Raw genomic sequence first — 27,631 nt, 5'->3', positions numbered from 1 at the left:
ACACCAGAAAGCAAGAGAAGAAACAGTGGTTGAAAACTAATCAAAGAGAGAAGCAACCTGCTATTAAGGAGAAACTTCCTAAAGGTGAGGATAATTAACTAGTGGAACAGCTTGCCTTCAGAAATCGTGGACGCTCCATCATTGGATGTTTTTAAGAAGAGACTAGACAGTCACTTATCTGAAATGGTATAGGTTCTCCTGCTTGAACCAGGGGCTGGACTAGATGACCTCCAAGGTCCCTTCCAGCTCATTCTATTCTAAATTACATTTCAGGAATTTGGCAGGCACTGAGAAGTGGCACAAACTTTCTACTCTGTCCCACACCACACTCACAACTATTCTGCAAGGAAACGGTACCAATCACTTTCTTTATGAGATCTCAGTGTTCTAACAATAACTGCTAGGAATATCTTGTAACCATGCATCTTCTAATCAAAGCCTTTGTCAACAAAAGGGCACTTTCATTCACTGGGAGAAGCTGGACAGAGAGAGTTCTGCAGGAGCTGAAGTTGAAGTGATCTTTGTTGATTCTGTCTGTAGCCGAACTATATCTCCCAATGTCTATAAGGGTAACCAGGGAATATCAGGGGAGAAAGAGATTGTGCCGGGAGCCATAGAAGGTGGGAGTAACTCATAAATAAACTCAAATGGATTCAAGGGAATATTTTTGCTACATCAAAACTTTTCACTGGTAGAAGGAGGCTTTACATCTATCTGGTTTTTCACTGTTCTGTTTTTGTTTGGATAAGAACTATGCCTACAGCAGAGGGAGGGAAAGATGATGAATTGCTGTAGTATTGCAGAAGGGACGTATCTGGATCATGGAGAATGCAGGAGGACACTTCCACAAAACCAACATCCATTTTTCTCTTCTCCATACTCTTGGAAATACATTAATGCCATTGTACAAGTATCTTTATATTTCAGCTACCAAGGATCCTCTTGAGTTCACCAGTGTTTTCTTCCTTTCCTAGAATTAACCAGTAGCAGAGAATTCCAACTAGTGTTCTGGTTCTACTCTGTCTTTCTTGTGTGATCTCACATTTGCTATTCAATGGCAGTGACGAGAAAACAGAAATAGCAATCGAGTGCAGCATAGTCAACCTTCAGACTGATGAGTCAAGGCAGAGGATGGCACCAAGGCATCTTAGCTACTGGAAGAAGAATATCTCAGGAGCTGGAAGGTAGGACATAACAGAAATTCTCACTGATGGGCAGCTCTTTCCCATACAGCTTCTAGAAAATATTTTTCTAGCTTTTCTTGTGGAGAGGTACCCAAACAGACGGAGAATTAGCTCAGATTGCAAATAAACGCCAAACTCTTTAACAGTTTTGTGGCATTCTGAACAAAAGGTCCATAATGCCACAAAATCTTTAAGAGATCTACAGAATATCGAAAGGACCATGTCTAAATTGAAGAAGTAATCATAGAATTGACCCTGTAAAGTTATACAAGACTTTGGAAATTATAAAGGCTTGCCATTTCTTTGAACGGGTGTTATATTGCTTAAACTGCACTGCTCAAAAAAAATAAAGGGAACACAAAAATAAGACATCCTAGATCTGACTGAATGAAATATTCTTATAAATACTTTGTTCATTACCTAATTGAATGTTCTGACAACAAAATCGCACAAAAATTATCAATGGAAATCAAATTTAGCAACCCGTGGAGGTCTGAATTTGGAGATTACACTCAAAATTAAAGTGCAAAAAAGCACTACAGGCTGATCCAATTTTGATGTAATGTCCTTAAAACAAGTCAAAATGAGGCTCAGTAGTGTGTGTGGCCTCCACGTGCCTGTATGACTTCCCCACAATGCCCGGGCATGCTCCTGATGAGGTGGCGGATGGTCTCCTGAGGGATCTCCTCCCACACCTGGACTAAAGCATCCCCCAACTCCTGGACAGTCTGTGGTACAACGTGGCGTTGGTGGATGGAGCGAGACATGATGTCCCAAATGTGCTCAATTGGATTCAGGTCTGGGGAACGGGCGGGCCAGTCCATAGCATCAATGCCTTCGTCTTGCAGGAACTGCTGACACACTCCAGCCACATGAGGTCTAGCATTGTCGTGCATTAGGAGGAACCCAGGGCCAATCGCACCAGCATATGGTCTCACAAGGGGTCTGAGGATCTCATCTCAGTACCTAATGGCAGTCAGGCTACCTCTGGTGAGCACATGGAGGGCTGTGTGGCCCCCTAAAGAAATGTCACCCCACACCATTACTGACCCACTGCCAAACCGGTCACACTGGAGGATGTTGCAGGTAGCAGAACATTCTCCATGGTGTCTCCAGACCCTGTCATGTCTGTCACATGTGCTCAGTGTGAACCTGCTATCATCTGTGAAGAGCACAGGGTGCCAGTGGTGAATTTGCCAATCTTGGTGTTCTCTGGCAAATGCCAAATGTCCTGCATGGTGTTGGGCTTTAAGCACAACCCCCACCTGTGGATATCGGGCCCTCATACTACCCTCATGGAATCTGTTTCCGACTGTTTGAGCAGCCACATGCACATTTGTGGCCCGCTGGAGGTCATTTTGCAGGGCTCTGGCAGGGCTCCTCCTGTCCCTCCCTGCACAAAGGCAGAGGTAACGGTCCCGATGCTGAGTTGTTGCCCGCCTATGGCCTCCTTCATATCTCCTGATGTACTGACCTGTCTCCTGTTAGCGCCTTCATGCTCTGGACACTACGCTGACAGACGCAGCAAACCTTCTTGCCCCGCTCGCGTTGATGTGCCATCCTGGATGAGGTGCACTACCTGGGCCACTTGTGTGGGTTGTAGACTCCGTCTCATGCTACCAATAGAGTGAAAGCACCACCAGCATTCAAAAGTGACCAAACCATCAGCCAGAAAGCATAGGAACTGAGAATTGGTCTGTGGTCACCACCTGCAGAACCACTCCTTTTGGGGGGATGTCTTGCTACCTGCCTATACTTTCCACCTGTTGTCTATTCCATTTGCACAACAGCATGTGAAATTGATTGTCAATCAGTGTTGCTACCTAAGTGGACAGTTTGATTTCACAGAAGTGTGATTGACTTAGAGTTACATTCTGTTGTTTTAAGTGTTCCCTTTATTTTTTTTGAGCAGTGTATTTTTTCAGTCTTAAACAGCCCCAAAATAGTTTCTTCAGCCTTAAAGAGCCACTGATTATTTGCTGCTCAATTTTACTACTGAGATCATCCAAATAATATTGGAGTGCTACAGGTGGAGATAAAATAGTACACTATTATATTTATGAAAAAATATGATGGAGTAGAGTAGACAACTATAAATTGAGTATGAGTAAGCAATCTATATGGTGCATTCCAAAGGGGCAAATGATAGCCATTTATGATGCATTCAGACTGCATTGTGGTAATTATATTTTCCAAAATATGGGAACTAATAATTCTGTAATGGTCAGATCCAACCTTGAATACAATTTCCAGTTCTAATTACCATACTCTTAAAAAGGGTCCAGAGAAATCGAAACAGATTCAAATGAAGAATAAAGAAACTTATCAAAGAATTAAAAAGGAAATCAAATAGATTCAAGGAACTGGGAATATTTATTTTGAGAAGGAAAACTGTTCATGTAACCAGAAGCCAGGCATCCCTTTGCCAGGGATCCATTAATATGACTTCCTGCCCTGAGCATTCCACTGATCCATATGAAGACTGTGAATGTAAGACACTTTGGTTCTCTGAAAACTTGTAGGCAAAAAAAGTGAAAGCATCTTAAAACAGAAAACCTTTTAAACTCTTGATTAATAATAATATTATAATAATTGACAGTCAGTAACTACGATCTGAGCCTGTTTCTTCTTATTCTATCTTTTGCTATCCCCAAAAAAGCTTAATAAATGAAATCCTAAATATTTATGTCACCCTGATATTTTTTCAAGCTCAAGATAGTTGTCAGAATGCACAACAGAGCCTCTCTCATAATACAGCCTCTTAAAGTAGTAGCAGTCAAATAATCCTGCTGACTCCTTACTACCATTACATCATCATTACAGCATTATCATATTACAGCAGCTAGTCAGTTATTAAATCATTACCCTGACAATAGTGATGAACCACTAGACAAAAGCATATTTTGAAGACAATCTTTAGCAATTGTCTAAGCCAGGGGAGTCAAACCCAAAGCCCAGGAGTAGATCTGCCCCATGTGCTGCTTAGATTTGGCCCACAGGGCCACCCTGGAAACAATGAACGACTGGCCCAAAGTGCCTCTGTCAGTGAAAACAGAGCTCAAGAATGCCACATGCAGCCCAGGGGTGGGATTCAAATTTCTTAACTCCTGGTTCTTCGGGTGTGGCCTAATTTGTAGATGTGAGTTGGTGGTCATGTGACTGCCTGGGTGTGGCTTGCTGACTGGGCATGGCTTGGTGGTCATGTGACTGGCTGGGCATAGCTTGTATGTAAATATTATAAATATTTAGATAAATATTGAATTTTTTATTAAAAAAGAGCAACTTTTACCCAAAACAGGCAGGCAAATTGAGTTGCTCACAGAATCACAGATTCACTTAGAGATCTGTGTTTCTGCCATCTGCTACCTGAGTCTGCACTGAATAATAGAAGCTTCAGGCTCAGCTCTGCTTTTAGATCAGCTAGAAAGCAAGAAATCAAACTATTTCCTGCTTTCTAGCTAATCTAAATCTCCCGGCACAGCAAAACAGCTGATAGTTGAGGTTTAAAAAAAAGGAAAAATAGCAACTTAGCAGGCAAGTTTGATGGTGCACATGCCAGGTAAGGAGTGAGTGGGCGGGGCTAGCCAGTGTCATGATTTGCTGGTTCTCCGGCAGGTAGAAACCCACCCCCAGTGTGTGCATTTTGGGCGTGTGTGTAGATCATTTCCCCAAAACCTCAGTTGTGCCGCTTGGACAGCTGACAAGTTCTGCGCGTGAAAATCCTCTTCTTTCCTGCTTTTTCAATCTCAGCTGTGCCACGCAAAACAGCTGAGGTTGAAAAAGCAGGAAATAAAGGACAGCCAAGAGCCCAGGTGGGCGGGTAGGCCAAACAAAACAGCTGATACTGAACCAGTTCGGTGTCTGCTACTCTTCAGAGCTACTGATTCTATAGAACCGGGCCGAACCGGTAGCATCCCACGCCTAATGCAACCCTCCCAAGCTCCGTTTTCACTGGCAGAGGGTTGCAGGAGGCCATTACAGACAAAAACAGAGCTTAGGAGTTCATTTTCACTGGCAGAGAGCTCAGGCCACCACAGGTTCCCTCCCTGACATGAGTGATGTCATTCTAGCCATGCCCACCCTGGCCACACCCACCCCAGTCCCCTGAAGTCAAACACAACCCTGATGCAGCCCTCAATGAAATTGAGTTTGACATCCCTGGTTTAAGCAAAGGAAAGCAGAATCTTAAATAGGGTCCTCTGTTCACATCCAGTCCAGGACTTTCCAGTTCCAATTACCATCATTAACCAAAGACTACCTATATTTATTTTGAGGCCGAAATAAAATCCCGCTTCACACATTTGCTATCCTATTTATAGCTGCAAACTATGCTAAGAGTATTTTGGGAGTGCTTTTTCAAATTTTCTTTTGGCTTGCCATTGGCTGCAGCAATTGTTCTCTCTCTATCTCAACTTTATAATTTTGGCCATCAATGACAATAAATTTTTCTCAAGATGTAATGCCTATAACGTGGGTATATATCATAACGTTCTTTCTGGCAATAAAATGGGGGGTTGTTTTCTTGGAATGAGAACAAATTGCCTCCACCACCATGACAAATGAGAACTCTTGGCAAGAACCTACCCACTGCAATGCAGTAGGGAGACAATAAGTAAAAAAGAAAAGAAAAGAAAAGTGAAACTAATTCAACAGGACTTCTATTTGTAAGGAAGAAAACTAATGAGAAAATGTTGCCCTAATATCAAGAGACATATCTTTGCATCGTCTGCTATATAAAAATGATTCTGGGTCTTCCTCTACCTCTGAGTCAAAGTGCTACCTACTATCCTTGAATTGGAGAGAAAAAAATGCTAATAAAAACTTGTTCCATCTTTCTTTAAAACAGTTATAACACAAAATTATAACCCAAAATTTGAATTCTGCTCAACTATTGAGATATGTCTAACGAACTATAAGAAACTATTTAGTGTATTTCCCTTTGGAAGAATGGAAATATGTTCAAGGTGCCTAGTGTAATGAAAAGCAACTTAATAAAGCTCTGTATTAAGAAGTTATCTCAAACTTCTTTAAATATTTCTGAGAACATGGAGATTTGCTATAAGGCACAGGTTTTATGGTAAATGGTAAAGCCTGATACAGAGGTGGTATTCAGTAGGTTCTGACCAGTTCTGGAGAACCGGTAGTGGAAATTTTGAGTAGTTCGGAGAACCAGTAGCAGAAAATTTGAGTAGTTCACAATACCACCTCTGTCTGGCCCTGTCCCCATCTATTCTCTGCCTCCTGAGTCCCAGCTGATTGGCTGGGTCTTCTTTTGTTGCCCTGCACAGGAGAATGGAGCTGCAAAACAGGTTAGTGGGGTGGAGAGGGAATGGGATTTTGCAGTAACCTTCTCCTGGAATGGGGTGAGAGTGGAGATTTTACAGTATCCTTCCCCTGCCATGCCCACCAAGCCATGCCACGCCCACCAAGCTACATCCACAGAACTGGCAGTAAAAAGTTTTGAATCCCACCACTGGCCTGCTAGAATTGTAGTTGACTCTTGCTGCTAACATGGCACATACATATGATATTTTGGACAAGGGTACATAGCTCATTCACCTCTCTCTTAATCAGGATATATTCCAATGTTCCAACAGCATTGGATTTATTTTCAGCTCATCTGCCATATAAATGAAAAAGCTGGAAAACTAAATTTGGAGTAGTTTGCTTTTTATTTTTTCAGGCAATTTTTTATTTTTTTAGTATTTCAAGTTGGCAGAATTTAAGAGAAAGAATAGATTACTTTCAAATTTTTCTGAGAACAGCATGAAAAATCCTAATATACTGTATCTTTTCAGCATCAATATCAGAGAAATTATGCATATTAAATGCTGGAAACTAGAATCAATCTAAGACTGCCCAACAGATCTTCATTTTCTTCAATTTTTTGAAGGAGATGTGTACACTTTTTATACACTGCTCAAAAAAATAAAGGGAACACTTAAACAACACAATGTAACTCTAAGTCAATCACACTTCTGTGAAATCAAACTGTCCACTTCGGTAGCAACACTGATTGACAATCAATTTCACATGCTGTTGTGCAAATGGAATAGACAACAGGTGGAAAGCATAGGCAGGTAGCAAGACATCCCCAATAAAGGAATGGTTCTGCAGGTGGTGACCACAGACCACTTCTCAGTTCCTATGCTTTCTGGCCGATGGTTTGGTCACTTTTGAATGCTGGCGGTGCTTTCACTCTAGTGGTAGCACGAGATGGTGTCTACAACCCACACAAGTGGCTCAGGTAGTACAGCTCATCCAGGATAGCACATTAATGTGAGCTGTGGCAAGAAGGTTTGCTGTGTCTGTCAGCGTAGTGTCCAGAGCATGGAGGCACTAACAGGAGACAGGCCAATACATCAGGAGATGTGGAGGAGGCCATAGGAGGGCAACAAGCCAACATCAGGACCGCTACCTCCGCCTTTGTGCAAGGAGGGACAGGAGCACTGCCAGAGCCCTGCAAAATGACCTCCAGCGGGCCACAAATGTGCATGTGGCTGCTCAAACCATCAGAAACAGACTCCATGAGGGTGGTATGAGGGCCCGACGTCCACAGGTGGGGGTTGTGCTTACAACCCAACACCATGCAGGACATTTGGCATTTGCCAGAGAACACCAAGATTGGCAAATTCTCCACTGGTGCCCTGTGCTCTTCACAGATGAAAGCAGGTTCACACTGAGCACATGTGACAGACATGACAGGGTCTGGGGACACCATGGAGAATGTTCTGCTACCTGCAACATCCTCCAGTGTGACCGGTTTGGCAGTGGGTCAGTAATGGTGTGGGATGACTTTTCTTTAGGGGGCCGCACAGCCCTCCATGTGCTCGCCAGAGGTAGCCTGACTGCCATTAGGTACCGAGATGAGATGCTCAGACCCCTTGTGAGACCATATGCTGGTGCGGTTGGCCCTGGGTTCCTCCTAATGCAAGACAATGCTAGACCTCATGTGGCTGGAGTGTGTCAGCAGTTCCTGCAAGACGAAGGCATTGATGCTATGGGCTGGCCCGCCCGTTCCCCAGACCTGAATCCAATTGAACACATCTGGGACATCATGTCTCGCTCCATCCACCAACGCCACGTTGCACCACAGACTGTCCAGGAGTTGGGGGATGCTTTAGTCCAGATGTGGGAGGAGATCCCTCAGGAGACCATCCACCACCTCATCAGGAGCATGCCCAGGCATTGTAGGGAGGTCATACAGGCACGTGGAGGCCACACACACTACTGAGCCTCATTTTGACTTGTTTTAAGGACATTACATCAAAGTTGGATCAACCTGTAGTGCTTTTTTCCACTTTAATTTTGAGTCTATCTCCAAATCCAGACCTCCATGGGTTGCTAAATTTGATTTCCATTGATAATTTTTGTGTGATTTTGTTGTCAGCACATTCAACTAGGTAATGAACAAAGTATTTAATAAGAATATTTCATTCATTCAGATCTAGGATGTCTTATTTTTGTGTTCCTTTTATTTTTTTGAGCAGAGTATATTCAGTAAATACATACGGTGTTGGAGTTTTGAAGATCCAGTGCACTACTTCAATTTCTGATACACATGCTGGGATTGGATTGACATATCACTCTAAACTATTAGGAGGTTTGTTTGATTGTGCCTTAATGTGCAATATTAAACCAATCACTATCATTTATCCTATCCATTCTGATTGTACTAATCATTAATTAAATAAACATTGGCAACTTGCACAAATTATGATTCAACAAGGATGAGTCTTGGCCTACATAGGGAGATTACACATTCATGGGTGTATAGGCATAAACTCTGTCTGAAACAGGACTCTTCTCTACATGTTCAGAAAATGTATAAAAGAGCCTTTCAAATGACTTGAAAAACATACAATACAAAAGGGTTATTACAGTATTAAACCTATTCATCCATACATCCTATTCATTATGAAAGTGGGTGACTGAGCTACTCTCACTTCATCTAAAATTATTGGCTACCAGAAGTACTGCATTAGTATTGATTATTTTCCAAGCATACTGATGCTGTCTTTATGAATTATTTCTGGTCACTCCTCAAAGCAATCCAATTAGGAGCAGGTTTTTGAAATAATTTGAGAATGAGGACTACAATGATGCATCTCCAGGTTCTTATGTTGCCTTTGGACTGACCTTTCTGCCTTTACCACCAAAAATGCTGCTTAAAGATAAAAATAATAGAGGCACAACATCCAAATCATATCTGGAACTCTAGATTCTTCATTGGTCAGGCTGCAGCTGAAGTGTAGGTGCTATATTTTAAAGATGCATATTGAAACCTTCCAACTTATATATTCTATGTTCAGAGAATGGCAGTCAAGATATTGTAGGACTTGACAATATGCTTTAGGGTTGGCTGGAAAAGATGGGTATTTTGCCTGGAGAAGTGAAGACACAGCTATCTTCAAGACCTGCCACATAAAAGACAGGGTGGACCACTGCCTGTTGTTCCAAAGACTAGAACAAATATTTGATTATTTGGCTATTGAAATTTATCAAAGTTAATTAAAAAATGGAAAGCACTGCCTTTAGAGATAGAAGACTTTGAGACAGCTAGTCTTTTATCTGACAATCCATTCAAACTCATTCTAAATACATCAGAAATAGTTCCAAGCTATTCTGATGGTTTTCTAATGTCTCTCTGATATCATTTTCTGCCTAAATTGCATTTTTCTGCTCAAGGAAACAACTGTTTCTATATCTATATTGGAACAGCTCTCAACGCAAGCCTCTGGTTATAGTCTCTTTTGGTCACCAGGAAACTCATCTCATTCCCAATTTAGGGCTACCTAGGAAATATTGTAGATAGTTATAGAAGATATAAAAACAGAGTATGGAATCTAAGAGAATCTAAGTATTAGCAAAATGAGGGCTCCGTTTATATTTTGTAATCTACACCTTTCTGTAGTAAATTCCTAGCCATGAAATGGAGCATAAACTCCTGCCCTCACCTTGCATTTCTAGATGCATTGGATATCTGTCTTATCCATTCAGAAATCTTGTTTAATAATTTGGTATCCAAGTATTGCTTCTTACAAAATAAGCAGATGCATAATTATAAATCTTGTTCTCTAATTCAGAACCATCTTGGATGGTTCAGACAATTTAATTCCTGCCCACGAAACTGCTATAAATAAATTGCCTGTAAATTAATTCACATAAACCATTCCCACACAGTTATTATTTTTTCACTCCCCATACCTTCAGATGTATTCTGAAGATGATCCATTAAGAAATTAAGTTATAGAACCTTAACACAGAACAGAGCAAATAAAACAAATTATTAATTTTACAGCTGTTTTAATTACCCCTTAATTAAATTGAAATCCATCCACTCAATTCTCTATCACTACTAATATTTCAGGAACACAGAGACCCAGAACTATTTTCACAAAGTATAAAACTCTCAAGTGGAAGTGCCCCCTACCATTTGCTATTAAAACAGAACAGTGCTGAAGAAAGCACAAACAACAATAATATCAGTGTATCTGCACAGCAGCAAGATGACTTGTGGTAGTGAGTACATACTAAACAATCTGAAATACCGAAATTGCAAAGCAAGCAAAGTATATATAAAATGTTTTTCCATCCTCACCAACTCAGAAGCTACTTTGTTCTCATACAATTTTCATATTTTAAATGGGTTTTGGCACATCTGTCCCAGACATAAATGTCTATTATTGCAAGCTGTTGGCAGAGGAAACTTGTTTTTTTAACCATGTAATCCCCTTATTTACAAGGTAACGTTACAGAATGAAGTAACAACCAAACTCAGAGAGCACAGGGACCCAATAGTTCAACCTTGAGCTACATACATTTACTTTATTTGAGTAAACATCTCTCTGACATATAGGTGGAGAATCTCATGTAGAAACCCTATTACTTCTGAGATTCCAGTAAGTTTTCATTTGAATTATTGCAATTATGTAGTGGCTTCATGGGCAGACTGTAATCCAATTAAAGTCAACATTTTCAATCCAATACAGAAAGAAATGTTTCTATACTTTCTTGCATTCTTCCACCGAAAGAGAATTTATTAGTGATGAAAGATGTGTAACAGGAAACAATAACACTGTCACTACAATAATGAATAAAACTGCAGTGATTTTCAAGTGCACTGTGGAAAATGGAAATGCCCTTAGACTGTGAGTCCATCAGAGTCCTGTATATAGGAATAAAGTCATAAGCAATAGGAAGGAAGGATGATCATTCTTAAATACATTGATTGGGTGACAAGAAAACATAACAGACTCCCTTTCATATGTGAAACTAATGTTTTTTCAAATTCTGTGTAAGATGACCACTTATTCATTGTCATGAAATGCAGTGCCAGAATAAAAGGGTAATGTATAATATGTACTCATCTATTGTTGTCAGATGCAAAAGACCAAGTCCACATGTGAAGGTTCAATTTAATTGATTTATCGCTAAAAACCTATGCACAGGAATCTTCCCAACTAATGGTCAGGAACCAGTTATAATTAGATAAGGGTTAAAGGCAATCAGAGGGGGGGGGGTGGACTAAATTTGTTTGTGGCTACGTAAGGATTCTAGACTAATCTTTATTTTTACTCTGCCAGTCCTCTAATATTGTACAGATAAAATGTAAACTTAAAGTTAATTACCATAGGAAATCACCATATCTAAATATGGAGAGAAAGACTGCAATTATAAAGCATATGAGCTTGGGATCTAGAAAATATTTTGTTCTGAATTATAGTGCTGACCTACAAAATGTTTTGTGTGAAAAATTACCATTTCAAATACAGAATAGTTGTTTTGGGAATCTGGGAATTTTTCAAAATGTGGAGTTTCTCATTTGAGACAGCTGTCTTGCTCTAGCAACAGAAAATTTTACAATTTCACTCTCAAAACAAAATAGTTTATATACCAAGAGCATGTACTTTTCTGCTCAATTTACTGATTTAGAAGCTACAAATGTATTTGTATATTTGTTCATGGTACATTGATGGGCCTGGTCTATCTACTTTATAAACCGGAATTGGACTGGACAGCCTACAAAGCTGTCCTCTGATAGATTTCTAAAACTGAGACCTGTTTTCTCTTAAAGTAGGACTTATGGCCACCCTTATATTCTAGTACAGTGTTTTGCAATCTTGGCAGCTTGATAATGAGCGACCTTGAATTCCCAGAATTCTGAGAAAATGTCTGAGAAAAGGATTTCTTCTGAAGGAAGAGATTCTGAATATCTTTATTGAGAAATTGGCTGTTCCTCTTTGCTGTGTTTATTAGGAGGTGATAAAGAAATACTGTAAACCAGATGGAGGTAGGGGAGCAAAATGAGGGAGCGTTCGCAGCAGATGGCAGTACGAAATTAAGCTAACAGATCCTGGCTTCAGACTCCATTAGAGTTTTGCTGTCATGCTTAGAAACTAATAGCTGTACAAGTCAGCCTCTGGCACTACCCAAATATTCTAGCAATACACGCTATTCCCCCTCTCAAAAATAACTTATCCATATTTTCTTTATTTAACAGGAAAGGGATTCTGGTATTATTCCAAAATCATTGCAGCAACAACAAAAAAGCCACTCTAAATAAATTTATCCCTTGGGCAACCTCTGAAATAAAACCGACAATGATGCTGCAGCATTTTGTTTCTCCATAGCAACATGACAACCCCGTGGTAGGAAGCAAAGGTGTTTCTGTACACATACTTCTAGTATCTTCTTTGTGTAGCATTCTGATGAGTTTATATGCATAAACATAGGCATGATTTAACAGGAGAAAGGTAAATCTGGGCTTTGCAGGGAATAAAAAGGATACCCTCTCCCATGGGTGGGATTCAATTTTTTTAACAACAGGTTCTGTGGGCGTGGCTAGGTGGGCATGTCCATGTGACTGGGTGGATGTGGCTTTTTTGCAGTAAACCCCCACTCACCCTCATTTTGGAGGTCTTCTGGGCCTCAGGGAAGCCTCCTAGGTGAAGCAGTAAGACAGTGAGGGGTATCCCGGCACAGCTGATCAAAGGAACAGCTGATTGTTGGGAGGGAGAAAAATAGAAATACCTTAAGGAGTGATTGGCAGGGGGGAACACAGTCAGCGATGTCGGGCATGCGTGCAATGTTGCGCATGCGTGATAAGGACTGACTGGGCAGGGAGGGGAGGGCGGAGAGCGGCAGGGCCAGCTAGGGGCATGATTTGCTGGTTCTCCTACCTGTGCAGAATCATAACAACCGGTTCTATAGAACTGGCCTGAACTGGTAGAATCCCACCACTGCCCTCTCCCGAGGGATAAGACAGTTTGCTCACTGTATTCCATAATTCAAACTTATACCAAAATGTGTATAGAGAGTAGGATCACAGGTCTAATTTTAATAGTGTAACAAGCAAACCCCATTCTTCATCCCTCCAAATTCCAGATTATACGGGACATTTGGATTTGAGCAACTATTCCATGTACACTTTTAAACCAGAAGAAAAATTCAAACACTCCAATACTGTTGCTTTTACTAAATTCAAATTAATTTTCTTTGGTATATACTGTATTTTCCCCCTCTCCCTGAAAATCTTTGGTAGTGGAAGGTAAAAGAGAACAATGTTTTGATGACTCAAACAAACAGTTCCAAAGTAGAATTTCCCCCCAAAAAACAATGTGAATACAAACCAATTTGTTTGTGGTATGTGGTGGTGTGGTTTGTTTACAAACAGATCAGCAAAATTCAGGTAGACACAGTTGTCATTTCTGTAATCTGAATTAGAGTTATGCTTTCAGCTTGCTTGATACAGACGTTTATTTATCAGATGCAGTATTCCTATCTCAATTCTGAGAAAGGATGCATCTATTGAATTTCTGTCTGATGTGTTAAATGTCCAAAGTACTGGGCTCTTCCAGTTGAACAATCTTTCCATTTTCATCTCATGTTGTGTTTAATGGCAAATCATGATTTAGCTGTTACATCTAATTCAGTCCCATGTATGTAGAACTTTAGGGCAGGCAATCCTTGGACATGAGTACAATTGGGACCACAATTTCCACTGCTAAGCAAGGTGGTACTTTTGTGCCTGATTTTACAAACTTTTTTTTTTGCCATGGTTGTTAAGCAAATCACTGTAGTTGTTCAGTGAATCGCAGAGTTGTTAATTAAATTCAGCTTCCTCCCTTGAACTTTGCTTGTCCGGTTGAGAAAGTCACAAATGGTGATCACATGACCTGGGATGCTACAACCGTCATAAATACAAGACGGTTGCCAAGTGCCAAATTTTGTTCATGTGACTGTAGGAATGTTGCAATGGTTGTAAGTGGGAGAACCAGGGGTTAGCCACTTTTTTCAGTGCAGTTGTAACTTCAAATGGTTGCTAAATGATGGTTGTAAGACAGGTTGTAAGCCTGTCTAAATAAATTAGGTATTTGGCATCCCCAGAATTATCAGCAGATATCAAGGTATTTTAAGTTTCTGTTTAGTGTAAAGTACATTCTTAAGACTTCAGTTTATAGTTCATTTGATAGTAAAATAAATAAATAATGTACTTCAAATATTCATTTATTATTAATTCTAATAATCAAATAAAAAGCAAATAATAATTCAGTGATACGTTTTTCATAGTTGCCTCTTACATGGCAACAAGTGGTGGTAGTCTACCGGTTTGGCCCAGTTCTGCCGAGCCGGTAGCGGCAATGAGCAGTGGAGACCAAACTGGTTATCTCCACTGCTCTGCTGTTGGGCCTACCCGCCTGCCTGGGCTCCCATAATCACCTTTATCCTCTACTTTTGAAGTGTAGCTGCTTTGCGCGGCACAGCAGAGTGCCACACAGCAGCAGCTGAAGTGACCGGGAGAGTGCAGGCTTGCAGGAGGTGAGTTGGAACGCCTCTGTACCTGCGCAAACGCCTCTGCGCCTGCACAAAGTGTGTGCATGCAAAGTATGTGCTCATGAGCAAAGCACGCTCACCAAGCCACGCTCACTGAACCGGTGGTAAAACTTTTTGAATCCCACCACTGACGGCAACATATGCTAAATAGAGAATTTTGTTGTATAAGAAAAAAATGATTAAGATTTTGAAGAAGCAAAATTCATGGATTTCATATATGTTCCTCTATATACTACTCCAGGGGTTTTATGATAGGATTAAAGTATTTAATGTGGGTGCAGGTTTATATGTATACTATTGTTACCATTTGTTCTGATTTGTTTGTTGTATATTCAGAGGAATTAAAAAATAAAATCACAATGAAATATATATGGGCAAGAAAGAAGAACGATAAATTGCAGCAACAGCAACTCTTTCTGTCAAGCTCAGTTCTGAAATGACTATATTAGAGATATTATATTTTGTAACCTGCTTTCAGTTTTATGTGTAATCTGAATTTAATGTAGTTTACTTAAAAGCCAAGAACAGGAGTGCCAACAGGCAATGCTGTAACTGCCTGTGTGTGTGTGTGTGTGTGTGTGTGTGTGTGTGTGTGTGTGTGTGTGTGTGTGTGTGTGTGTGTGTGTGTGTGTGTGTGTTAAGCAAGCCAGATTACAAACGCTTAATAATAAATATGTGGGAATCATAATTTCAAAGCCTGAGCAAAATCTACATTAAAGGTGCTTCTAAAATTATGAATTAATGAGCACTGTGAATCTATTCATTTTTTCATAATGACATTTTTTCTTAGTCAAAAAGACTAAGATGGATCACATAGATGGATCATCAAATGTATGGAAACAAGTGGTGTCAGTAAATAGAATTGTAGAAAAATAATGAATTAGGGGAAGAATTGGTAGAAATGAAAAATATGGGCTTGTCAAAATTAGGAAAGGCATCTTTTAGGGTGACTCATTATCAGCCTTATTATTTGTCATTGCTATGGTCCCACTTTCAGTGATTCTGAAGAAAGCAATTTTGGCAAGAAAACAGCAAAAATTGCTAATCAAATCTCACATTTGCTTTATAAGTATGATCTGAAGCTTTATGGAAAATTGGAAATCAAAATCTCATCATTAACAAATACCATAAGTATTGTTAGCACTGATATAGCAATGGAATTTTCCCTAGAGAAATACGTTGTAGTAGCAATAAAACAGGGTAAAACCACGAACACTGATGGAATTGAAATGCACAGACAGAAGAAGATTGCACAGACTGACTATAAACAGCATGACAAAAAAGCAACAATGGTGCATTGGAAGATCTGCCAGAAATACCATTTGCCTGCAGGCCAAAACTGTTGGAGTCAAAAAAGACAAGTAATATAAAAGGAAAAAAACCAAAGTGCTCTGGAACTTTAGAATTTAAACAGACATGCACTTGCCACATAACACAGCAGACTTAACAATTGTTGCTAAGAAAGACAAAGCAGTCTAGATAGTAGATGTGGCAGTACCTGCAGACAGAATAGGAGAGAAAGAATGGAGAAAATCACAAAATACAAAGACCTGCAAATATTAGTAGAACAATTATAGCAGTGATGGCTAAACATTTCGTTGCTGTGTGCTGAAAGTGTGCGTAAGCACACGCATGCCTACACCCATAATATAATGTGTGCATGAACCCCTGCCCCTGGTCCTTGCGCGTGTGGGCCCCAGTGCATGCTGCACGCCTATGCATATGCGCATACATCTCCCACATGCACAGCAGATACCCGACAATCAGCTGGCTGGTGGGAGGCGCATGCGCATGCATAGTGGATCTGTTCCAGGCGACGGCTCGTGTGCTGGCAGAAATGGCTCCGCGTGCCACTTCTGGCACACATGCCATAGTTCGCCATCATGCACCTATAGTATCACCAGTGTTAATGCCTTGGGTGCATTCCCGAAACCTCTGGAGCCTCCCTTGAATACTATTGACACTAATAAAATCACCATCTATTGAATGTAAAAGGCAACTTTACTTTACGTGGAACAGCTTATATTCTTCAACACCATCAAACAAGAAAATCTGCCTTTCCCAGGTCCCTAGGAAGGACTGAATAAATAGACAAAAATGGCAAATCCAGTCTAAACATCTGATTTTCTGTGCAATCAACCATAATGCTAATTTCCCATCACTTGGCTGACAATGTTGTTCATCTTATCAAAATCTTGACTTTCAAAGAGTAGGTTTAAAATGGTTATTGGAACATCTAATATTGTTATGTGGGACTTATACATATTGGACGTTACAGATGGTAACCATCATTTCGAATTGTGTAGTGAAGCCAGTGAAACTCATGGAGGAATGGTGTTACAGGGAATATATTTTGAAAGGCCCCAAATTGCTATGCTGCTGCATTCTGGTTGCAGTTCCTGAGTACTCTTCAAGCATAGTTCCATGCAACGAGCATTAGAATAATCCAAATGGGAGGTCACTAAGGCACGAATTATTGTAAATTGAACCCCCCCAATTAAAAAATAAGTATAATTAGCATAAAAGATGCACCTGTATGAAGGTCTTCCTAGCCATAGCAGCTTCCTGCTTCTTGAGCAAGAGCTTTGAGTCTAAGAGTGCCTCTAGTTTCCACTCCAACTTTGCATAGGGGAGTGCAACTCGCTAAAGGATAGAAAGTCTCCTGGTTCAAAAGTTTAAAATCCAAAGCTGCTTGGACTTGTCAGGGTTGGGACGAAACCTATGATTCTCCCTTGGCCCCTCATAGCCTCCAGACAATCGGAAAGAACCTTGCTGACAGCCCTTGGTTAACTCAAGACAAAGATGTACATTGGGTATCATCAGAATATTGATTATATCTCATACCATGTCAATAGATAACCTCATCCAGTAGCTTCACAGAGAGTAGAGGGGAGTATGGGGAGTACTGGTAAGCACCCCACAAATAGGGACTTGGGTCTGATCTCTCCCCTCTTACCAACACTTACTGGAACCAGCCATAGAAAAAGTAGGAGAATCAACACAGTACTCTTGCTCTTAATTCCCTGAACCAGGCAAGAAGAATGCCACAAATTATGGTTCTAAAAGCTACTGAAAGATCAAGGAAGTCCAAGATGGATGCCGACTGTAGCATAAGTACTCAGTATCGTAAGCATTTCATAACCAACTCAGCCACAGACTCAACAGATTAGATTAGGAGGTTACTAGGCAGCAGGGAGGCTGCTTCACTAGAAATAATCTCATCTAATCTCTGTAACTCAACTTTACAAACAGGTTTTCATAGCTGATTATCTGCAGAGCAGAGCCTCTAGCAGGGGTATCCAATTAGGGGCCTATAGACTGGATGCATCATGTGCAGGCCACGCCCACCCCAGCTCTGTGAATGGGAAAAATGTCACGAAACATCATGTGATGGCAATGTGATGCCACAAGTTTGACACCCGTGCCCTAAAGCCATCAGGTTTCTCACTTAATAATTGCTTTATCAGCAGTAGTAAATCTCTATATTAATCAGTAATAGGCTAGCAATCTTTCTGCCTGTGTTGTAAAAATGACATAACCTGTCTTTTATATTATCTGTGGAAAATAATTAATTCTGAGTTACAGTAATTGTTTTTCAATCAGTCTGTCCTGGCTGACTACTATCAAAGAATTATAGGCATTCTTGCCAAGGTAGTACACAATGACAAACTGGAAAAGAGCCATGATTACATCATCTTTAGCTCATTAGAGAAAATATTAGGATTTTTTAAAGGAAGAAATGATAGCAATTATTATATTCTGATTAATGAACAACACTAAGCCGTAATTATTGGTAAGTGCAATGGGTTACCTGTTATTCTGTTGTGGGAATTTGTTATGCTTTATTTTATTGTTCTAATTGTAAACTATCCAGAATATATATATAGTAAATGTGTGTGTGTGTGTGTGTGTGTGTGTGTATTCTTAAGTTTTCGCGGGTACTTACATGTATGGCATTCGGCTTTGTTTGCGTATTTTCCCACGTCATTGTAGTTGTGCTTTTAAAGTTGTAGCAACGTTTCGGCAGAATCTCATCTGCCATCGTCAGGCTTCTGTATTGTGTTCGTCTGTGAGTCAGACTTTTACAGTAAAAAAGTACAGTATGTATGTACGTATGTATGTATGTATGTATATAGTATATAGTATATAGTAAATCATATATAGTAAATCATATATAGTAAATCAAACAAATAAAAATACTTTTATTTTATGGTGTCCTGAGAACTTAAACTTCCATCTGAAACCTTGTCTTTCCCCACAGTTTCTTCTGTCATTAGTTTTCCAGATAAAATTAAGAAGGAAATGACAAAATACAGTGGTCCCACAATATGTTTTTGTTATTTTCAGTAAAGGCTCTTTTCTGGAAGTGCCTTCCCTCCATTCTAGGGTATATATCAGCAAAAATCATAACAAACAGGGTATTCAGATAAGTAAAGTCACCCTGGAATTGAGTTTGACTCCAAATGGAGATTGGAGCAACATGGAAATTGTTTTTGCCAGGCTTTCAATTAACTTACAACTATAGCAAATCCTACTGGTATCCCATCAAAGCATTTATTAAGTCTGGCCTGCTTACTTTTTTTGGAGGGTGGGGAGGAGTTGATTCAAGAGAAATTCACATGAAGGCAAACAGTTTGGAGTGGTGGGTATTTTCAAGTCACCATTAACTTCTGGAAACGACATGTTTTTGGAGATTTCCTGACAAAATGTTGAGAAGTAGTTTGCCATTGTCTCCTTCTTTTTAGGGCTGCGAGAGAATGACTGGTCCAAGGTCATTCCAAAAAGAAATCACTTTGGTGGAAAAACAAATCTGGTCACGTTGCCAACTTCAAAAGCCGACACAAAAATTTATGCCACCGGATAAAAACTGAATGCACCAATTATCACACTAAACAAGAAGAAAACCTTCTACACACCAATTCCACCCGTGCTTTCTACAATTTTGTAAACAACAAACTAAAAGACTCAAGGTCCATCCCACCCCTGAAAGGACCTAATGGTAAAGACTGAAACAACGACACCATCAAAGCTAACCTCTTTAACACATTCCTTGGCTCGGTATTTGTAAACAGCAATGGATCATGCCCAGTATTTCCTAGTTGAACCACAGACAACTACAATGATCTAATACATATCGATTTTACAGAAGACAATGTTGAAAAAGCACTACACAATCTAAAACCATCTCTATCTATTGGACCAGACAGAATATGTGCCTACTTCTTAAAAAAACTATCCACTGCCATAGCCAAACCTCTAAGCATAATCTTTGAAAAATCTTTCAGGACCAGCTCCTTGCCAAAACGATGGTCACAAGCCACAGTCTAACCCATCTTCAAAAAGGGAGACCCCAGCCTAGTTGAAAATTACAGACCAATCTCTTTATGCTGCGTCACCTGTAAAGTCATGGAATCAATTATTAACTCTTACATTGCAAAAACATATGGACTACACAACTCGATCAGGGCAAACAATAGACGCAATCTACATAGACTTCTGTAAAGCCTTTGATTCAGTGGTACACGACAAACTACTCCTAAAACTAAAATCTTACGGTATCTCTGGACACCTGCATAACTGGATAGAAGCATTCCTGTCAAACAGACAACAAATGGTCAAAATTGGGAGTGTCCTATCAAATTCTGTACCTGTCAACAGTGGTGTCCCCCAAGGCAGTGTTCTAGGACCATCTCTTTTCATAATCTATATAAATGACCTCTGTGATCATGTTAAGAGCAACTGCGTTCTCTTCGCGGATGATGTAAAGCTATTCAACACCACAGACTGCTACCCTTCAAAAAGACCTTGACTATGTATCAGAATGGTCAAACAAATGGCAACTTCAAATCTCAACAAATAAATGCTCTATCCTACATATTGGCAAAAAAAAAATCAGAAAATAAAATACAGGCTGAATAGTCAAGACCTTGTTGATGATCCAAACTCTGCCAAGGATCTTGGAGTACTCATCTCTAATAATCTAAGTGCTACAGCCCACTGTAACTACATAGCCAAAAAGGCGTTAAGAGTTGTTAACCTAATCTTACGTAGCTTTTTCTCTGGTAATATTACACTAATAACTAGAGCATACAAAACATTTGCTAGACCAATATTCGAATACAGCTCATCAGTCTGGAACCCACATTACGTATCTGATATATATATATATATATTTAAATATAGTTTATTAATTTTACAATTTAAACCAACCGACAATACATACACAAATATTAAGATCATATTCAAATCCAATTTCTCAATATTAAGATCATAACCTCCCAAGAATTCCTATTTTTAGTCTTATGCTGATAATTTTTTATCTTTATTTGGCCAGTAATTTCAAATGCTGGTAATTTCAGACTAAGCTACAATCAGATTTGTTGACTTTCCTTTAGCAAACTGAAGGTATAGAGGTTTGTAAATTATTACATATGGATTAGCATGATATGGGAGCTCACTAATTATGGCTTAGCTGATTCCCATAGCTTAGTGCAATATGTGAATCAGATAATTAATTTTGTGCTTTTAACTTTCCTCTTTTCCTTTTTTCTTTTTTTTCTTTCTCTTCTTGTTCTTTTTCTTTCTATTTCCCTTTCTCTCTCTTCTCTGAATTTTTCCTTTTTTGCTTTCCTTTCCCCCTTTCCTTTCTTCAGTTTATTTGTGTATGTATCTGATATTAACACAGTTAACAAAGTCCAGAAATTTGTTCTCCACTCCTCTACTCATTACTGAATACCTTACGCCACCAGACTCGAAATTCTAGACCTAGAAAACCTAGAACTACGCCACCTCCGGTCCCATCTAAATATAGTATATAAAATCATACATTGCAATGTCCTACCTGTCAACGAATACTTCAGCTTCAACCATAATAATACAATAGCAAACAAAAGAAACAAACTCAAGGTTAATCGCACAAAACTTGATTGCAGGAAATACGACTTCAGCAAGAGAGTGGTCAATGTCTGGAATACTCTACCTGACTCTGTGGTTTCTTCCCCAAACCCCAAAAACTTTAACCTTAGACTGTCTACTATTGACCCTTTCCTAAGAGGTCTGTAAGGGGTGTGCATAAGCGCACCAACATGCCTACCATCCCTGTCCTATTGTTTCTTTTATTTCTTTTATTTTTCTTATATGTATCCATGTATTAATAACTATGTTTTTACTTATACCTATTATCTTGTAAGCAATTGACAAAAATAAATAAATAAAAATAAATAAATAATAAATAATTAAGGTAGAACTAAAACTCACAATCTGCTGGTTTAGAGCCTAATACCTTAACCACTACAGCAAACTGGGTCTCAGAAGCATTTTATGTTAGGCACTGCCACTTTGGAGCCTGAGAAGCGTAAGTAGGTACTCATGGATGTAAATTATATGTCATGGATACAGATTGTACTTCAGAGGAGAAGGAGATGAAGATGAAGCAATAATGAAATTTAACATAATCACCTGTAGAGATTTTTTCTCAAATTATCTGCCTCTGATGTTCTTTCACATTAAAAAATATCTGAAAACTCAGCTGCTCATTGTGCTTGCACCAGAGGTGGTATTCAGCAGATTCTGACCAGCTCTGGAGAACCGGTAGCAGAAATTTTGAGTAGTTCGGAGAACCACCAAATACCACCTCTGACTGGAAATTTTACAGTAACCTTCCCCTGCCACGCCCACCAAGCCACGCCCATGGAGCCGGTGGTAAAAAATTTGAATTCCACCATTGGCTTTCACCCATTAACATTTAATCTCCCCTCGCATTCCTTTTGTGTGAGTACAGGAACAAAAAGAAGTAAAAAAGTGGTAGTCTTGTCTTGGGTTTAGCAAATAGAGTTAAGGGGCATTGGTGGAAAAAAACGTTCTTTTTGCCTTCTTCTCCATTGAAAAAGGTATTAGGATGTACCAAAATCCTGTGTGTCGTCCCCACCCCCATTCTGTGTTGTATGAATTGCTTTGTGCTCTGTCTTGTTTGAAGTCTCCCATAATGCATCAAACATTTGAATTGTGCAGATTGAATGTGTATTTCTCAGGTAAAAATCCAGTAATTGATATAAGGGTCTACATCAGCAGTCCCCAACCTTTCTGCCTTGGCAGCCTGGTATGAGATGGGGAAGAGGGGAATGTTCTTTGTGAGTGGTAGGTGTGCATGTGCAAAGCTCCATTTGTGTGAGTGGCAGGCACACACCCCTGCTGCTCGCATGAATAGAGCTTCACAAGCAAGCCCAAGCGCCTGCCACTCATGCAAGTCAAGTTTTGTGTGCAAGTGCCAATGCTCCCTGCTCATACAAGTGGAGCTTCACACACTCACCCGCCACTTATGCAATCCATTTCCAAATAGGCTGTGGCCAGGTATTGGGCCCGGTGATGGGGTCCCCTTGTCTACATCATTTATGCGTTACTTACATTTCATTGTTGTATTCTTATATGGATCTGTTCTATGGCCCAGATCTAAATAAGATATAATTCAATCTACCCCTTTTATACAAATACTTGCATGCTTAATGACTATTTTTACTGGCCCATTAGGGATGCTGATTAAAGATAATCATTCTCTCTCTTTCTCTCTGTAATCAGGTTGTTCATTCTTCTATCACTTCTCTACACTGTATTTGCTTATTCTATCCAATATATTTTAAAATAATTATTAGACTTCTTTAAATACCTAATTTTTAAACAAATACAGGAGTAAGTCTCCTTGAGCTAACTAATGGGGAGAGGGGACAAAATAAGATGTAAATTGAATTCTTAATTAGTGGAGATAACCATTATGTTGCATATTAAGTTCCCCAATAACATTACTTTTCTGAAAGTGAGTTTCTTGCAAATGTGGTGAGTGCAGGTATTTTTACTTGCATAAAACCAAACCATTATTGTGATGTTTCATGCTACCAAAGCCACAATTAATTGAACTTGTGCAATAACTGCATCACAAATAGCCATTTCCAATATTCACCCCCATGCCTTAATAAACTATTAGCAATATTCCTGACCCCCAGATAAATGATTTGCTTTGAAATCCTATCTATAAGGAGGCAGACCCTTGCTGTTCCTGATTTTTCCAGATCAGCAGTGTTTTCATCATCTATTCTCATAGATAGCCAAATGCCCATATTTTTGGCAAATTAAAATGTACAGCATTACCTTTTTGCTTATTTAAAAATGGCAGTGGTGGTGAAGACCAGGGACTTCTTGTCAATGAATCCTTGGATGGTGATTTCTTTCCAGTAGCAGTCGCTGCCATTTCAACTGATTTCTTCCGAGCTACTTTATCCTTTATTTCTTCACTACTGATGGTAGACGACACAGCATCAGCATGGACTTTAGATGCGGCGAAGGAACACTTCAAGTAGGAGGCTGAGTCTGCTAGATTTTCCCTGTTCATTCTGCTTTCCTTGGAGCCACTTAAATTGTAATCCGAAGCCCTGGTGCCTTCATTCCTAGTGTGATTTTCTTCTTGGATAATGTCCATAATGATTGGCTTCATTAAGGGAGAGTCATGCTCCCGTTTCGGGCTCTCCTCAGAGGCTGATGAAGCATCACATGATTCAATTATGAGCTCACTGTCCAGTTCAGCTTCACGTTCTTCCCTCAGGATGCTATACTGGATTGAAGGCGAGGCTGGGGAAGGTGGAGGACCTCCACCATGGCTGAAGGTCATGTAGTTGGAATGGAGAACTTCTTCAGCAGCTAGGGGGTCTTCCGATACCAATTCTATTTCAGAATCACCAGATTCAGCACTGCTTGCTTCATTATCCAAGGGAGCACTTCCTGCTGGAAATTCTGTCAACTTGTTTTTCTTATCTTGTTTTTCTGGTACAACAGTTTGTGGTCCTTGGCCTTCAGGATGCTTAAATGGGAAGCCCTTTGCTTCTTTAATGGCATTAATAAGTTCATCTTCAGAAAGGCTTCCCTTACCTTGAGACTCAGAACCAGATGGTTCTGGAATTTCAAGGAAATTGTTCCAAGTTAGGAAAGAAGAATGCAGTAAAAGAGAAACATAAACATGAGGGGAAGAGAAGGATAAAAAATTTGGTTAGCAAAAATCCAATTTTATCTCTTCAGGAAGCAATCACATAATGTACTTATGCATGTACAGTATCTCCCAACCCTCAAGCTCTAGAGCAAACACAATGGGCTTTCTGTATTATTTCTAGATTGGATTGTTTTTTTCATGTCTAGTGCTGATGTTTACTCCTCATAAAGAGGCATGACTTCACTCTTAACAGTTTGCAAATAATAAGCAAGTTTCAAAAAATACTTGGTTTGTACAAAATATAAAAGTGGGTGTTTTAATGTGCGAAAACATATTGCTGAAAACAGAGTATGGGTGGCATGACTCATAAAAGCTTTTAAGGTGGGAAAAGGTGGTGTAAAAGAGGACTGTAATTTGTATATGTGATACATAACAAAGCATAACACACCTCTCCTTTTCTTGAATGTAGGCCTTGCTGCTTAGTATCATATTTCATATGTTAATATTTTATATTCCTTGAAATATATATGTCAAGTTTGTGGGCAGTTGCCAATTACTTCCCCTCTCTTGTTTGCTAAATGAGGATGGCTAACTTTTGTAGGAAAAAAATGTCCATGGATCTAAATGTCCAAAGGAGACAAAACTATTCCACAACCTATCATTAGATGTGCTTAGGATCTTCCCTTGAGATAGATTTTGGTTTTCATTTCACTTCCCCTTTTAATGATTTCTGGAACTTCAGCATCTTTCAAACCGGTGGAGAAAAAGATCTCCACTGCTGTTTAATAAGCCAGAGTTAAAGATGGCTGGCTGGGGATTTTTGGGAATTAAAATCCATAAGTCTTAAAGTTGCTAAAGTTGAACACCTCTGGCATAGAACTTTTCTACATAACAATGTCCTTAATTTCGAGGAAAGGATTTAGATACTAAAAGCACTATCAGTACCACTTATCTTTATTGTACGATGGCAATAAAACTACCCATTGTAGCGGACCTCACAGAATATAATATTGTGTACTTTAATGGAAGGAAATATTTGTAGGTTTCCAGCCATCCTTTCCCCTACACACCCAGGGCATCTGTAGGAGGAACAAATTGGTGAGTGTTGCTGTGGATTGAGGTTTCTCTATATCATAGGGAGCAATGTATAATTTATGAATTATTTAGGTAATCCCTAGATGTATGTTTTCAATACCCATAATTCTCCAACCAGCATGGCCATCACTAAGAATTTAGGAGTTCCAATTCCATCCACCTGTACTCTTATTAGAAAATTTAATTGCAGATATTAGCTATCCGCTGAGAACTCCACATGACATCAGTAACAGCATCCGGCCAGTAAATGCTCAGTTCCATCCATCTGACTTTATCCCGAATTAAGGGTTGTAAACGGGGTAGGGTTTTTTAGTGTATATTATCTGCAAATCTTCCTCATCCCCTAAATTATTTTTTTACTGTACTCTGGTATGTAATCATTTTTTACCTGTTCCTGAAGAAGGTGGCGTAATTGAGCCTGGGCTGTCATCTTCTGGCTCAGATACTGTCACTGTAGGAACTGTTTCGTGGCTTGGTTTGAGACCAACTTCTTGTTTTTCAGGAGTTTTCTCCTTTGACACAGGCACCTCCGTAGTTTCTATTTCTGTCAGTGTAATCTTGACTTGTGATGTTTCTGAGGGGCTATACTGGTGGTCCAGTAGAAAAGATGAGCCCTCTTTAGACACATGTTTTTCCTCCAATGATATCCCTTTTGCTCCAAACTTGTCCTCCGCTCCTTTATTAATCAAGCTGAGAGGGATCGTGTCTTCCTTGACTGTATCACAGCTCTCTTGGTATTTAATCTCTTCTGATCTACTGATGTCCATGTACTTGTAGGATTCTGATTTCATTTGTTCCTCTGGATCAGCTAAAATCTTGTTGACATCAGTGGGTTCTGCTGGGGTCATCTCTATTCCTGAATCAGAGCTAAACAGCCCACCTTGGGCATGAATTCCCTCAGTGCTCTCTGAAGGGGTAATATGATTGTCCTCCATGGAAAGATTGCCAGTGAAATAAGAGGAATCTTGAGGTGCTGTATAGAGTTCATCAGAAAACAGAGAGGTGTAAAGGGAGCCATTGCTTCTGTCTGATGTCTTGGAACTACCGTAATCATAGAAGCGAGAGGAAGTCATTCCTCCTAAAAAAAAAGATAAAGAAATAAAATTTAATCCAAAGGAAAATTCTATTATATGAAAAAATTCCATATCATCACATGGCTGTAGGTGAGTGAAACACTTTGTCTACAGGCATTTTGTTTGAGAGCTTGGTGTAGTTACAAAGCTATGTTTAAGTATTAGTAAATGGGTGTGAATGTATACGCATACAATATTCAGCCAATGTATCTAAGGCACTTCCAGACAAACAGCTTTTCTGCTTTCCAACACCTCTAATTTTATCTTAAAACACATCTGAAACTGATCCAGGGTATTCTGACCATTTTGATCATTAGGATGCAGGGATCCTAGGTTCACAGGCATGTTTGTAAATATAATGCCTGAAAGTAACTATTAGCCAATCCGAATTTTGCAATCAGATTTGTAACATCTGCCTGCTCAGAACTTTGCCTAAGTATCATAGGGAAAAAGAAAATAAGAAAATAAAA

General features: G+C 39.6%; 1 protein-coding gene across 1 annotated transcript in view; it reads right to left on the bottom strand.

Moving 5' to 3' along the window:
• The window catches only part of RTN1 (reticulon 1), a 133,669-nt gene that overhangs the window by 29,365 nt on the left and 76,673 nt on the right, over nucleotides 1–27,631 (bottom strand). The window contains exons 2-3 of the mRNA XM_026698658.2: nucleotides 26,477–27,166; nucleotides 24,162–24,959 (exon numbers count right to left, since the gene is read on the bottom strand). Of these exons, the coding sequence (XP_026554443.2) occupies nucleotides 24,162–24,959; nucleotides 26,477–27,166 (1,488 nt within the window). The remainder of the gene's footprint in view (nucleotides 1–24,161; nucleotides 24,960–26,476; nucleotides 27,167–27,631) is intronic.

The sequence above is a fragment of the Pseudonaja textilis genome, chromosome 1, assembly GCF_049901715.1.
Source record: "Pseudonaja textilis isolate UNSWEBS1 chromosome 1, rPseTex1.2, whole genome shotgun sequence".
NCBI classification, from domain to species: Eukaryota; Metazoa; Chordata; class Lepidosauria; order Squamata; family Elapidae; genus Pseudonaja; species Pseudonaja textilis.
This window is presented reverse-complemented; position numbering and strand designations above follow the sequence as displayed.